The following is a 16251-nucleotide window of genomic DNA, read 5'->3' as shown; positions in this document are numbered from 1 at the left end:
TTCTACCGCGTGGTTCGCCGGGTATGCTAATGACCTCTTCCTGCTGTGAACAGAAGTAACTTCCTGTAAAGAGGCTGAAAAGCCAGACATGCTGAGGTAGTGTATGCCTTTGATTGTCTTTGTTTAGTTGAAAGCAGGGGAGCAGGGATCTGTGCTAGTTATCTGGTCTTGCATCTCTTTGAGCAGCCAGCCTGCCTCCTCCCTGTTTGCACGCTGTGGCGCTGGCGACGAACAGGACAGCTTACGCAACACGGCAGAGCCGCCTGCGCGCCGACGGATGCACACTGCCTCACTCGCGTGCACACATGCATACACAAACACGCATGTTTGCTGACATGCATGAATTTGTTGTCTGCTCCCTGAAACAGTGCCACACCGTTTACGCAATCATCTCACAGCACATAGGCTATATACTGTGGCTACAATGATGTAGACACAAACACTTTTTAAAGAGATGTTGAACTCAACACGAGAGACAGTTTGCTCAAATATAGTAGTCATCCTTGTTTGAAAACGATGTACCAAGTATTAGTTTTATTTTATTAATCTTGGTCTGCTTGTTCATTCAGTACTTCTGTACAGTCCTTGTATCTGCAGGATGTGTTGCACTGTTTGTGTTTTGTGTCTTCTCACAATATTTTGTCTGTCTTACTGTGTGCAATATCCTTGTGGAAAAACCAACAGCATGGAGACTAAAGAGTAACCGGTGTAAAAGAGCTATAGAAAGTGTTCACAAAATTGAAATATGCATGTTTCTCTCTCTCTCTCCACTTTCTTCCCTGATGCATTTCCTCTTCAACTGACTCACTCTCTAAAGTACTGATTCTGTCCGGATTAATCCGGTGGCTTTCGACTGTGGAGTGGGAGCAGCGGGGGGAAGGTTCATTGTCGTGCGTCCTATGAACGCCGCTGTGGTTCTTGTTTGTTTTCGCAGAGGACCAGCTTCCCCCTGGTTTCCCCACCATAGACATGGGCCCCCAGTTGAAAGTGGTTGAGCGAACTCGCACAGCCACCATGCTCTGTGCCGCCAGCGGCAACCCTGACCCGGACATCTCCTGGTTCAAGGACTTCCTCCCTGTCAATACGACCAACAACAACGGACGCATCAAACAGCTCAGATCAGGTAGGGTGTTGCCGCCGCCTTTGGAAAAAAAAAAAAAAACGGAAGACAAAGGACACATGCACAACAACAAAAAATAGAAAGAAAAAAAAAACGGAATATAGGGTTTTGTCTTTATCTGTCGACCCCTACTGTATGTCCTTTTGTTTTTGTTATCTCCTTCTCTCCCTCCTCAACCTTTGGCTTTTGATTTTATAGGTCATGGCCTTGTGTTTCCTTGCTCCTTCTGTTCTACTGTTTCGTGTGACCCCGTGTGTGTTGTCGGTCCCCGTCCCCCGTCTTCCAGTATTGTTGGGTTTGTCTCCTGTCTGTGTGTTGGCTTCGGTCTGACTTCCTCATTGCTCACTGCTGCGACCGTTCTTCCAATTAGTTGTTGATGCCTTTCAACTGCTTCTGTGCAGTGTTTGAAGGATCCATTATTTTTTTCTTTCAGTCATTTTTTTTTTTTTCTTTCAAAATTATTAATACTCATCATTTGGCTTCAGTGAATACGTTCAAAGGAGCACCTTCTGCTTTTCAAGCATTACCATTTTGGAAGGAATGACTCATGGACAAAAGTTAAAGGAAAACATTTACGTTGACAAATACTCAGTGAATAGGGCAGACAATTTTGTACCTTTTCTGGCTGTTCAATAAAAAAAACAATCTTTAAACTTCCTTTAAGGATGAGACTTTAGAGAAAGGCATTTTAACTGAATTTTTCCTAATACCAATTTGCCACAGTAGTGCGTAAGACAGCGTCTAGCTTTCCCAGATTCTTTGGTTTAGTCTCTGAATATCTTGCCCCTGCTTTACCTTTGTATTCTCTAGCCTCTGCTTCTCTTTGCCTGTGGCATATCCCTTCATTCCTGACTCCCCGAATATTACGTTGAATCCACAATTTCTAAAGCTGAAGTTTTGTAATCAGATATGTCAACCAAATTACCATGTCAAACCATAGTTTGGTCGGTAATTTACTAACAATCTGTTTAAATTCTGACTTGTAGAGTTAGTGTTATTTGTTTGACTACTTGTCTCCTCCCAGTTTCTCAGTTGTCCTTAAGTGTTAATTGGTCTTGTTAACCTTCCCTTTACCTTGTTGTCAACAGAACTGTGTAAATTAACCCGTTTTGTGTGCGCCTTTGATACTCCTATGACGTAGAGTTGATAAAGCATTAACGAACCCATGTAACTAAACATAAGGAATATAATCATATCTTTATGCTGTCTTTCTTCTCTCCGTATATTAAATCTCCAGAATCCTTTGGTAAGTGCTTAGTTCTGAAGCACACATCACTCCCACTAATTTCCATGTTCCAAATACTATTATTAAAATGCATGGCATGCATTTTACTAACAGTTAGTGTAGTCACAGAGGTAACACTAGAACCACACACAATGCCACCCCCCCCCCCCACCACCACCACCACCACCCACCCTACACCGTTCCTGTCCTACTTTACCAGGCACCAGAGCACACATCACTAGAACTTTGTCCTAGAAGCTTCCATATTGTCACCTGAGCTGTGGAACCTTCCGGCTTTTTCTACACCTGTGAGGTAACTCACTCAGCCTGTCACTCACTGAAGCACTGTGCACCAGCACTGCAGACACTAAGAGCAGATGTACCAAGACAGTTAGGGAAGTAACATGGTCCTGTATGGTTCAAGATAAAGGGTTTCAGGTCTCTTAAATGAGTCTCTTCCCATCTCACATCCAAACGCCTTCAAGCCTTTCCCTTCAGTAGCTGGTCCTCAGAAGCCTTGCCACTTGGCACCTCCCCTGTGGTACACTACTGTTGAAATTTCTTCTCTCTGACCTATGATAACTTCCTATGATGAATCCTGTCTTTTTTTGCAAAGAGTACAACAAACTTCTCTCTCGTTCTCCTTCTCTCTCTTTCTGTCTCTCTCTCTCTCGTTCTGTCTTCTAGTACCTATACTTACGTACTCTGTTAAATCTAATTTGATTCTTCTTCCAAAGCCCCCAGCCTCTATCTTCTCGTACTAATGCTTCTTCTTTCTAATCTTATTTGCATTCATATTATCCACCCAGGTGGTACACCAATAAGAGGTAAGAGTGCTGAACTGACGTTCACAGAATGAAAAAATAAATAAATTCATTCTTGCTGTCAACCCATCAATCATCCATCTGTACACCCATTCGACTCCATTTCTGTCCTGTTTCCCGTTTACAATTATTATTATTTGTATATTTCTTCCCCATATCGACCCTCCTTCCTTATTTGTCCTGTTTCTTTAACATATTAGCATATTTTGTCTATGCTTTATTTCCTCCTTTTCATTTTGGTTTAATGAGCCTTTTCAAATCAGTTGTGATATGCTTGCTGTGGCTCAAATAAGCATATCCAATGACAATTTTTTCTTTCTCCCCAAATCTATTTTTTTCTCTCACTTTTGTTTTCTTTTTGGCCATAGCGACTCATGTGTCCCTCTTTTTGTCCAACTAAAACAACCAAACATTTTTCCCCCTTAGCTGCTCTTGTTCAGCACTAAAAATATGCACAGATGCTGTGGAATCACGCAGGCATGCTGAAGACAACAATGCCTTTCCTCTGCTTTTTTCTCCCAAAGAATTTCTTTCTATCTTTGCAAACTATTTTTCATTTCTTCTATTTGCTTTCCTCTCCTGTACCTTCTATAAAAAAGCCCAAACAACTACTTTTTTGATAAAGTTTCTACGGTGCTTTTTTTCTCTTTCACCTATTTTTCTTAATTTTCTTGGGTTTGAAGGCTTTTACTTTTTTGACTTTTTATTCTTCAGGGTTGGGGAAAGGCAAACAGTTGAGTCTGGCGAGGACCGGAATGGTCCATTTTTGCCACGTAACATGGGAGTTGGAGAGTGATTGATGCATAAGCTATTTTTCCCTGGGTCATATGACACCACACTGCTGATCCCATTGGTGGATTTTTATGGGTGTCTTTTGTAGCTTTCATAAGCTAAAGCAGTGGTTGGTTGCCTTCTTGTTGGCTCAGGCCACTATTTTGAATTTTGTCTTCTAATACAATTGCATTTTATTTTTCAGCTAAGGGTTGTCAGAAGGTTGTAAGTTGTGCCGACATACATTTCTTGCTATTAGGAAAGATCTGCATGTCAACATTTTGTGACAGAGGGTAATACATTGGTTTAAAAACGTACAATGGTAAATACCTTTTTTTAACAAATATCCAAGCAGCATTTTTAAATTTTTTGGAGAGGCTGCATTTTTTTTTAACTGACTTTGATAAGATGAAGTCCAGTCATCCTAATAGATAAAGATTATACTTGATCTGTGATTGAATATGCTAAAGTTCATACCTAAATTTATTTTTTTAATTGTCCTCCCTTGTTATGCTGCTTTTGTATACTGTAAACCTCTTTTGTTTGATTCATGCTTCCTGGAAGCAGTATCACTCATCCCCATGTTGACCAGTCCAGTGAAATGTTGTATATTATAGGGCTTGCCCCTATTCCTCAAGTCGAGTTTGGCATATATCTTTTTTTACATTGGCTTAAAAGATGAGTGCCTTTTTAGATGCTGCGATATGTACCAAGGCTTGTTTTCACCCTCGAGGTCCATGAAGAGGTATTTGTTATATGGGCAGTAGATATACAAAGTCTCTATGGTTGTTAATTGTTGTTTTTCCCCTATGATTTTTGTTGGCCTGATTCTAAGAAAATCAAACCTACAACCCTAATTTCATGTAGGTACGGTTCTAGAACCGTAAATACCAAATTAGATTTCTTGTAAATGTGTATCAGGCTACTTGGATGATAGGGGAAACTGTCGAGTGACAGGAGGAATATCAGTTTCCTCAGCAAACATATTTTGTGATTGTCCATTCAAAGCCCCTTTGTGGAATAGGATGACCCCTGCAGATATGAGAATACCCGTTCTCTACTGCCCAAAGGCCCGGAGGTCGAATCGTTTTACTGATATATCACTGCAATCATAGATGCTGGCCAGGATTCATGGAGATCCATTTTATTCCTTACCTTGGATACTTCCTAGAACTGTCCCGTGACAGAGTCTTGAAAAGGACAAAGAGAGCAAGGCTAGCAGTGAAGGGGTCCCAGTGACATGTTCGCCCCAGTGACACCTTACGAGTTGCTTTGTGTTGTGAACTGCGTCGCAACATCCAACTTTTAACCAGTGCTTTCTCGTCGACCACCTTCTTCTCCCCTCACAGGGGCCCTCCAGATCGAGCAGAGCGAGGAGTCCGACCAGGGGAAGTACGAATGCGTGGCCACCAACAACGACGGAACCCGCTACTCCGCTCCGGCCAATCTATACGTCAGAGGTAGGAACCAACGCTGGGCGGTACTCCTCTGCTGGGAATTGTCTCTCGAAAATCCAATGGAAAATATTGAATTGTTTATCGCATCAAATATTCCCCTGGTGAGATGGGGGGGGGGGGGGGGGGGGGGGGGGGGGGGGGTGTTGAGATACTGATTTGTAATGGGTAGCCGATCGGAGTAGCCGATCCAGTCCATGGTCCCATGTGGAAGCTTGTAAGTATGGCTCTTTTCTTGCTACCTTTGACCTACCTGCATTGAATTGAACCTGTGTGTTTTGTCGTACTTTTCTTTTTTCTTCTGTTAACTCCTGAGTCTTACTCCAATGACATGATTGCTTGGTGTCTGTACTTACTAATTGCCTTTTGCTCCTGTTTGTGTGGGAGGGGAGATGGGTGGACAACCCCCCCTCCCCCCCTCCCCCTCCCCCCAACCAACCCCTTCTTATTCCTAGCAGTTCGCTGATCCTCTCTGATCATCTTTTTCTCTTCTTTTTTCCTCCTTTGAGCAACATTGGAAGGACTACCTTTATCGCTTATCTTTCTTGGTTAATTGAGTTTTAAATGAAATACTGAATTTATGTTAAATAGTAACAGTAGTTTTCAGTTTTCTTATTCAAAAATGTAACATGTACATATCATCGATATTAACGTCTAGTGTACAATGCGTGAATCTATTATTTGTTATAATTCAAATGCTTTGTATAAAAAACAAGGCAACTGTTAATATTGTAATTTTTATATTTAATTTAAATGGCCTTCATGAACACCTTTATTCCAATAGTCATGAACTGACAGCCTCAGCTTGACACATTCCATGTGAAAGTCAAATAGTAGTTTAAATCTATTGAAATAAATAAATAAATGTTGTTTATTGCTTTTAAACTGTTACATTTTCATAATGATGAAATTAGCTCATTTATTTGTTGAATATGGAATAGCCTCGAATATTCAATTTGCTAGCAATAATTATTTTCTTAAATAAGTATGATACATGATTCTATCAGAGTCTTGTGGATTTGAATAAAAAATACATTGTGCAGAAATCACCAACATACAGTACAATCTCATAAATGTTGAAACAAAACAAAACTTTATTTTGAGAAAGATATTGAGATTGTTCAGACTTTGTCCTGAACCTCAGCATTTTATCTACTTGCTCAGTATGTGTTGCTTATTGTGTGTGCATTGTAAAAATCCACATGCATTACTTTGCTAAATATCAATTCAGAAAAAAAAAAAAATAGTTAAAAAGTTAACTAAAGAAACCACATGGCTCTGACTGAAGTGTATGATATACAAACGAAGCATAAGTATCTGTTCGACCCTCAGAGTGCAAAAACTGGAGAATGCATCTCTCAACCAGGGTCTCAGGACAATGCAGTGGACTCCCTGCTTCAAAACGAGCTCCACTAAGCAGGGATGTTGTCAAGTAGCAGTTTGACACCTTGAACATGGCCTTTTTACTCTCTCTGTGTTTCCCTTGTTTTTTCTCCTTTCCTCATTTCATTTGTTCTGCATCAAACCCCTACATCCTTCAGAGCTGCGAGAAGGTTGGTGTGTTTTCACTTTTTAACAACCTCACAAAACTGAAATAAGACAACTCATTTTATTGCCTCGAAAAAAAGCACAATGCTCAAGAATACAAATGAAATGAATGTAGCTGCACTTGCGTGCTCTTTTTGTTCATGATTTTTTTTTGCGTTCTCGATTGTATTATCATGTCTATATCGACAGCTTTGTATTGTCGTTTTTTATGCCCCGTTGACATTTCATTAAGAATGTCCTTGGTCTTGGCTCCAATGCTTGACTGTCCAAAAAGTGGTGCATGTCTTTTTCCCAAGAAGTGTGCATCCTGAGGGTGGGCTGGGAGAGGGATCTCTCTGCTTCCTTTGGGGGTGTTTGATTTGCATGGGGACCTGTTTATGCTGAAGCCCAAGATCGCCCTCGCCCTGCCCTTCGTCCTGCCCCTTGGTGTCCTCAGCCTGTCAGTGTTCCTGCTTGGGTACTCGGGCCAGCTCTGCGACCGCGTCAGCAGCAGCAGCAGTGGAGCAGGAAGGACGTCCTCCGTCACCACAGGCTCCTGGAACAGAGAGCTGCTTTGCTCTGGGGCTGCTTGGGCACGTTTATATGAACCACGGTTCTCTCTGAGCAGCTACTTGACAAAAGACTAGATACAAAGAATCCCTCTGCTTGTCTCGTAACAGCACAGTCCGGTTGGCAAGGTCCCATCTAAGTTTTCTTCAGCTGTAATCAATATTGAGTTCTAACTGTAAAGCGGTACCTCCTTCCCATTATACACTTTCCCTGTCAAAGATTTATCCAGTAGATAGCAATGATAGTCACATAAGCAGGATAACATTGTCTTGGGGGAGTGTGATCCAATTGGATATAAATTAAATATTAAGTGAGTGAACAGTTGTATTTAATAATGCAAGGAGGTCTCTGAGAATTGTTCTCTGGAGAGGCACAGTGTGCTTAGCAGAATAGGCGGCATAAAACGAGGCTGCCATTTAACACTTTATCAAACGTTGAATAAAAGTCTGGCTTTCCTTGTGTTCCACACTAAACACGTATAGTTAAAATATTTGGTCGAAGCGTGTTGGTGTAGACGCTGCCCTTTTTACGTATGACATCGATGCATACTGAGGGGATTCAAAGTATTCAAAGTCGAGGAAACATTCAGGTTCTTGCCTCACATTAGTCCTAACTCCTTACTCCTAACGCCCCTACATTTGAGAGGCAAGCTCGTTTGATTTTAATTCAACGTGATCAGACGCTGGGAGTGTTTCACTCTTTATTAGTATCACCAAGGTTCACTGCTGGACTATCACAGTGATTAATCTTTTCCCAGGCATGAGCCAGAGCCAACGGCATTCCCCAAATACCCTCGCCAATGTGCCTTGAGAGTGTCCAGGCAGTCTGCAGGGACCAAGTGCTCTAAGCAGTAACACTGACTTCATTCTTTTGATTTAAGTCCTCTAAAAGCCGTAACCGGTACACCCCTTTTATCCCAGACCCTCCTCTTTTGTTTAATGTTGCCGCTTACCCTCTGTGTTTGAATTTTATACAATATACGTCTTTAAACCTGAGAAGGAAACAAAAACCTCTCCTCAGTTTTTTTGGTTCTGTGGCCCCCTTTTTACCCCTCCCTGTCCTGTGATGTTGAGGCATCTGTCAGTGACGTTGTGCATTCGTCCTGCCCTGGCAACTCTTAGCTCCTGGTTGGGTTTGTTTCCCAGAAACCCTCCACTGTTAGTTTAACCCTTCCTTGACCTTGTGATTGTCTCCTTTTTTTTGACGTGCCTCTTACTATTTATTTCCCCCGCAATTCCTTCCTTGTCCTCCGATTCCCAAACATGGTTGCCTTTGGAAGCCAGCTATGTGCTTGTGTGCATGACAGGAACCCCCACAGCAGGCCCCGCCTCCCATGTCTCCACGCACATTTGGATGTTTACTTTAGTTTTCACAACATTTTTTTTTTCAATCAAAGTCATTTCCAGTCGGTTTTTATTATTTCCTCAAAGACATTACTTTTGGAATGTGTATCCACTTTTTTGATTGAGTCTTGAGCAGCCAAAGGAAAGGCACACGTTGCACTCTTTTCTGTGTACTTTTAGTCGTGGATGTTAACCCCCTTGTGGGGCCTCTATGTGTGTGTGATGTGACAATGTGATGCGGCACATTATTTCACATCAACTGGAAGTGCGCAGCATTGAAGTTGCTTTTCTCAACTGTGGGCATGCTGTCGAACCTCCAGTTCCTCTGTGCTGTTCTAGATTGGTATGATCCGTGCATGTGGTCTGTGGTCTTGTACACCTGTAGCTGTGGTTCGCCAACGAGCCCCGTAATAGGCCTGGACTGAATGTGTTTGTGAAACTGTGTCACTCTTCATCAAACCATCCCGGACAAGTGTCTATGTATGTGTAGATGACATCAGAACGAGCAACGTTAAAGATAAACGCCGGGCGTGACGTAAACGTGCGCAATGTTGTTTTTTGCGTATTTGTCATAACACAAGTTCTTCATGTATTTTATTCTTTTTCTCTCTCTCTCGGATGTTGACGGGAAACCTTTCGTCTCTGCCGGGCCCGCATGCGTTCTCATCCCTTTTCGCCTCCCGTTGGTCTCTTCCAGTGCGCCGCGTGCCGCCGCGTTTCTCCATCCCCCCGACGGACAACGAGATCATGCCGGGCGGGAGCGTGAACATCACCTGCGTGGCCGTGGGCTCGCCCATGCCCTACGTCAAGTGGATGCTGGGAGCCGAAGACCTGACGCCCGAGGACGACATGCCCATCGGGCGGAACGTCCTGGAGCTCACTGATGTCCGCCAGTCTGCCAACTACACCTGCGTGGCCATGTCCACCCTGGGGGTCATCGAGGCGGTGGCACAGATCACGGTCAAAGGTAAACACGGCTTGTTTCGACAACGTCTTTTTGGGGGGCTTTTTCCCTGCTTTCTTAGACCGTTTTCAAAACCGGGCCACTGCGATAAGGCCCCAGCCTACGTGGTACGAGCACTTACCCAATGAGCTACCGGACCACCCCGAGTACAGATTGTTTACCGTCCATGTCGTGTTTTACTGTTGTCAGGGAGGTTAGAAAAGTGCTGGCGCCAGCCTGAGATGCTAGATATGGACTACATCTGACTTTACATCTCAGTTTTGTAATGCTTTCGGCAAAAGGGGCTTGTATGAACTATGATTGGTGGTGTTTGGACTAGTTATCAGAGTGTAATCATATCTCCTAGACAGCATACCAGTGAGATACATCCCAGATTGCCCTCCTATACCCCCCCCCCCCCCACACACACACACACACACACACACACACAGCCTGGTTTCTCCCAGACATAACAGAGAGTGTTAGTCACAATAAAACCAAGGCTGCCAATAACCACCCCCAGTTATACACTGGAGATGGAATATAAAGACAATCCATTGCCCTCATATCTTTCGCCCGTTGCGGATTGTGTGGTAAATTAAAGCAATAAATTAGCCAACTAAATTATTAAAGAGATAAACACTGAGAAAAGCCTGACTTACTACAGGGGAAGCCACGCTTGTTTAACTTGGGAGACTTCAAGTCTCTTGGCCCTGGATCTATTTTACACTACTTAAACAGTGGTTACACTGTATTAATTAGATTTATAACGACAAGACAAATAATACAATAATCTGCAGTGTCTTTATCTGTTGCCTTACGATTTGATATGTTTTGAATAGCCTCATCAGTGTTAATCCAATCAACTGATTCGGGTCTGTTTTACTCGATAAGGCCCAGCAGTTTGCCATAATGGGGCTGCACACTGACAATATACATTGTGTATAATGAGTCGTTCTGAATCATCGACTGTGTCACCACATTGGTTTTCCAGCCTTGCCCAAGCCTCCCGGTATTCCCGTGGTGACGGAGCGGACGGCCACCAGCATCACGCTGACCTGGGACTCGGGAAACCCCGAGACGGTCTCCTACTACGTCATCCAGCACAAGTCCAAGTACTCGGACGACACGTACAAGGAGATTGACGGCGTGGCCACCACCCGCTACAGCGTGGGCGGACTCAGCCCCTACTCCGACTACGAGTTCCGGGTGTTGGCGGTGAACAACATCGGCCGCGGGCCTCCCAGCGAGGGCATCGAGGCCAAGACGGCGGAGCAGGCGCCCAGCACGGCCCCCAGGCAGGTCAGGGGTCGGATGCTCAGCGCCACCACGGCGGTCATCCACTGGGACGAACCGGAGGAGCCCAACGGGCAGATCATGGGCTACCGGGTTTACTATACCCTGGATTCCAACCAGCCTGTGAACCTGTGGGAGAAGCAGATTGTCCGGGGGTCCAATTTCCTCACCATCCAGGGCCTCATCCCCAACAAGACTTACTACATCAAGGTCCTGGCCTACACATCGGTGGGAGATGGACCTCTCTCGGCAGACCTGCAGATCATTGCCAAAACAGGAGGTAAGATCAGGGGGTGTGCTTGTGTGTGGTTCTTCATTTTGATGTGTTGTTGTTTTTATCATTTTGGAAATCATTGGAATCAGTAACATTCTGGGAAGAACAAGTTTTGAGTTAACACATTCCACAACTTCACAGTTGACTGAGTTTCAAGGGGCTAATTTAACGACCAAATTTCTTTCTCTGAGAGCTTTTCCACTCACCCTTATTATGAAGTCTCTTCAGTGTTGACCGCAGCTGTAAACACTTGTAATCTCGTCGGGCTCTTGAGTGCCAAGCGATTTTCGTTTCCCATTTGGCATTCTGAATGACAAAAATCATTGAAAATAATAAATTCCAATAACGTAAAGCCTTGTTTATCTCTTGAGGAAGATTAACGCCGTTATTCATATGTGATCTATCCCTGTAATCTTTTTCCATTTTGCTAATGCAGTAGTCGTGGCAACTCTAGACTACTATTAGAAGTCCGTTATAGACCCAAATGCTCTTGTCTCAAAGGGCTGATACTGCAAGCAAGAATGGTGTGATAATGTGGTTTACATAATGCTACTTTCAAAATACTAAATCTGTATTTTCTCTGACTTCCCAGTTCCATCCCAGCCAACAGACTTCAAAGGAGAAGCAAAATCAGAAACAAGTATATTGCTTTCATGGGTAGCCCCCGCTCAAACAGGACAAGACAATCCCATCACAGGATATGAACTTCTGTATAAAAAGGGCGATGACAAAGAGGAGGTAATCAATATGGACTGAGTATTCTTTTACTGTACAAGTACTGCCCTGAATGAACTGCATGCTATGACTCAGACATGAACAGAAGTCGGGATAAGTGTGTTCACAGTCGGACGTGGGTGAAAAGTATGGGACCTGCTGTTTCAAGTGCAGCTGCCCTGACGACATGGCTCCTTCTCTCAACAGAAACGCATCAGCTTTGAGCCTACCTCCACGTACCTTCTGAAGGACCTGAAGCCCTTCACGACCTACACGTTCCAGCTAGCCGCGCGTAGTAAGCACGGTGTCGGAGCCTACACTAATGAGATCTCAGCTGAAACTCCTCAAACACGTAGGTCTTCCTCCATATCTAAGTCATGGCTAGACAGTTTTCCGGGGAGTTGGCCAGGCAAAGTCAAGTCCTCCATTTTCAAATGCACCCACTTTTTCCCCCACTCGGTGTTCTGCTATTTGAATGAGGTATCGCCAGTTCCAGAGTTGTTTGGTTTAAAGACATGGAAGGCATACAAACCATCATACAAAAGTTAGGATGTCTTTGAAAATGGAACACTTTTCCACAACTACAACAAATTAAGAGCAGTTTTGAAGTCAAACTGACCCTGCACCTATTCAAGTTGATATGGGTGTGTGGACAGTGTTTACTCAGGCTAACCTGTAAAATCCAGATGACAAGGTCACAATTGTAGGCAGTAGCCACTCCAGTGATATGCAAAAATGTCTGAAATGCTATTATCGAACTTTCAATTATTAATTTGAATTCCCCCTACTCTTCATCCAGCTGTCTATAATCTGATTAGCAAAAGATTAGCATTCGACTAATATTGGAGGAGGCCTTGTCTCTTGATGTTGCATGTCAGCCAACAGTATTTCCACAATGAGTCTGAGCTTTCTACGCAAAACTAAATGTAGCAAATCTTTGTTTTGTGGGGTCAGGGGGCAGTGATGTCGCCCTGCACATAATGAAAATCTGAAAATTGGTTACTATGAAAAAGTTCAGTAGAAAGCTCAAAAACCACTATATTCTCTGAAGATAAGCAGATTCCCACACCTGCAGACCTCACGTTTATTAAACACATAGAAACTGAGTGATTCCACGAAACCTCTAATTGAGAGATTAGAACATATTGTTCATGTATCATTGCACTCTGTCAAGTTTTACAACACAAATTGTGAAAGAGCTAAAAAGACAAAATGGCGACTGTCAACAATTGTTTTTAATGGCTGGTTTTAGCAGCTTTCTAATAAACCTGAGGTCTGCGTAAGACAAAGGCAGAGAGCAGGTGGGTATCCAAGTTCAAAAGTTCAAACCGCCCAGATGCTGGGAGGTAAACGGAAGCTAAACATCAATACGACCTGTATGCATGCCAATGTTTCGAAAACAGTCAGTCATGTCTCCTGGAAAGTTCTCTGTTGTACAATCAGGCTTTTACCACAAACCAACAGGCTTCGGAAAGGTTGGTGACCAACACAATGTTTTCTACCTTTTGCTATATCGAAAGCATCAACCTTTATGTTTTTGGATTGATGGTAACTGCTTGCCAAATTTAGGATGTGTTTATTAGACGTCTGAATTTGAAAATTGACGTTTTCTGAGCCTTTAAACATCACTATACCAATCAATATGATATTTACATTTGAGGGACAAAAAGCCCAATAGTTATGTAATATAGGACAAGCTGCAGTATAATCATGTTTTTTATTTTATTTTAAACAAGGTAGGTTATAAATACTGTGAAAGTGTACTACTATCTCATTACAGTCCCATCCATACATTCTCGATGTCTGTCTGTCAGTTATTTATTTTACTTTGATCATACTTTGAGAAAGTGTTGGCCTCACCTTTTGTCTCATCCTGATTTGTGATCATTCATTGACTTATGAAACCTTTTCCTCAACAACATGTTTTCGGTTGTTCCCCGTTCTCATTTTGTGTCATTTTGATTTTCCCTTTTCCTTTGTTGGTTTGTCGTTTCCACCAACACCATCACCATCATCTCGCCATTACAAAACAAACTTCCTGTGAACCCCTCCTTGAAACAAATACAACCAATCCAACTCTACTGAAACCAACAATCCAACCAAACAATTCCCTGCTCCTCCAAATCCTCCAATCAGAACCCTCCGCCCCACCTCAGGACGTCAGGTGCTTTAGCCCCAGCTCCACCAATATTCTGGTAAGTTGGCGGCCACCCCCTACGGAGTTACAAAACGGGATCATTACCAAATACGCCGTCCAGTACACTGCAATTGAAGGGGATGACACCACCACCCGCCAAATATCCGACATTCCGTCTCAAAACTCCCAATACCTCTTGGAAAACCTGGAAAAATGGACAGAATACCGTGTGACAGTCAGTGCTCACACGGACGTTGGAGCCGGACCGGAAAGTTTACCCCAAGTTGTCCGCACCGAGGAGGATGGTATGTTTTCGAAAGCCACTGTCCCGGTTGCAATGATAGTCCACCTTCTAACCTGCCCCCCCTTCTCAGACACTAACAGCGTTTCCCTCGCTCAACAATCCCTTTTTCCTACCTTTTCCCCCTCTGCCTCCTCCTCCTTTTGCTTCTCAAACAAACATGCACTGTTAACTCATTTTGGGCCAAATCTTCTAACTCGGATTCACTTTGCAACATAATTTTTTTTGTAACCAAGCAGACTGTGACTAACGTTTTGAAATTTTTGTTTTTTTACAAATTTTAACCGTAATAAATTAATTTCAACACATGGTATGGCCTTTATGACCTGAACTGACAATATTTGACTTTAGATGAATTCCAGTCCCAACTGTCCTTCTTGGAAAACATTTTTTATAGCATTGTTAAACATTTTGAGTTTTTTTAGCAACTTGACTGAATGCCAAGTTATGAACAGTGGGAAGGAGACAAGTTGAAAGGAATCATTTTGTTCCTTTGGCCAATAACATTTTATTTTTCAAATACTATTGCATTTTTTAAACTTTTTCCTCAACGCTCCATAGCCAAATTCTTGCAGAGTGCTTCAAACTTCTGAAACACCTGCTTTGGCTCCATTTTTCTATTTTAACAAATACATTTTATACCATGTTTTTTATCCACTATTCCATTTTTAATGTTTCAAGATTAGGTCAGTTGTCAGACCTGTTTTGGCGTTGTTTTTCTTTTTCCTTGCCATTGTTGAAATATTGATGTCATGCAGTGCTTGTTGCAGTGTGCTCCCCTTTTGTAATTTTTTTCCAACCCGGTATTTTGCTGAAAGGAGTTGGCCAGGAAAAGAAAAAGGGGGGAGAAGGGGTCTTCTATAATCTTGACATTTTTTCTTCTATCCCATGGTGTTCCTCCAGTTCCCAGTGGCCCACCTCGTAAAGTCGAGGTGGAGGCTATCAACTCCTCATCAATTAAAGTGATCTGGCGCTCACCGATGCCCACCAAACAACACGGGCAGATCCGAGGGTACCAGGTGCACTATGTCAAGATGCTTAATGGGGAGCCTACAGGACAGCCAGTCATCAAGGACATCTTGATCGACGATGCACAGGTAAATCACTCCGCCTCTCACTTCTTCACACACACACACACACACACACACATATACGTTCTAACCTTGAGAAGTGAGAAGTCGTTGTAGGTAGTCCCTGCTGACTCAGCAAACTCACAGAGCTCTATTATAGTTTGTGTAATGTTATGAAGCATAACCAATGACTCTAAACAACTGAGTTCCAGTGATCAGGGAAATACTATAATGAATATACCAATGAATGTATCCTTGGCACCAGTGCACCAATACCACAGCCCTAGGAAGAAGAAAAAAAACGTTAATGGGTGTGTCACTTTGTACCTTGGTTTCTTAATGCCCACCAACATGTCCAAAAATTCTCTAAATGGGTGACTGTAGTAATCACCCTGTATATTCATATGATGTCCTGTCTCACCCTCAGTGGACGCCTCATCTCTCTCACTATGTACTTAGCTGTTGTTTCGTTTGTCTTCCTCCTCTTCAAACTCTCAAAATTGTAATCAGTGGGAATATGATGATTCAACTGAACATGTGAGTAGATGTGGAGATGTAACGTCCGTCATGCTTCCCCTCTCTCTGCCTTGCCTCACCCGCATGTTTCACTTTCTGTGTCCCTTGGCCCGGTGATCTGTTGCGAGCTTTGCTTCACCCCCTAACTGTGGTTGCTCTCTAAAAC

At 43.0% G+C, this 16251-nt stretch overlaps 1 protein-coding gene across 9 annotated transcripts in view; it reads left to right on the top strand.

Moving 5' to 3' along the window:
• The window catches only part of LOC124487160 (receptor-type tyrosine-protein phosphatase delta-like), a 111756-nt gene that overhangs the window by 59033 nt on the left and 36472 nt on the right, over window positions 1-16251 (top strand). For all 9 annotated transcript variants that reach the window (XM_047049269.1, XM_047049268.1, XM_047049266.1 and 6 more), the window contains exons 5-13: window positions 935-1123; window positions 5290-5400; window positions 9532-9801; window positions 10772-11353; window positions 11940-12085; window positions 12269-12413; window positions 14198-14503; window positions 15403-15596; window positions 16080-16106. In XM_047049269.1, the coding sequence (XP_046905225.1) occupies window positions 935-1123; window positions 5290-5400; window positions 9532-9801; window positions 10772-11353; window positions 11940-12085; window positions 12269-12413; window positions 14198-14503; window positions 15403-15596; window positions 16080-16106 (1970 nt within the window). The remainder of the gene's footprint in view (window positions 1-934; window positions 1124-5289; window positions 5401-9531; window positions 9802-10771; window positions 11354-11939; window positions 12086-12268; window positions 12414-14197; window positions 14504-15402; window positions 15597-16079; window positions 16107-16251) is intronic.

Source organism: Hypomesus transpacificus, chromosome 25 (genome assembly GCF_021917145.1).
Source record: "Hypomesus transpacificus isolate Combined female chromosome 25, fHypTra1, whole genome shotgun sequence".
Lineage (NCBI taxonomy): Eukaryota > Metazoa > Chordata > Actinopteri > Osmeriformes > Osmeridae > Hypomesus > Hypomesus transpacificus.
Note: the sequence above shows the minus strand (reverse complement) of the source record. Positions and strands in the feature narration are given on the sequence as shown.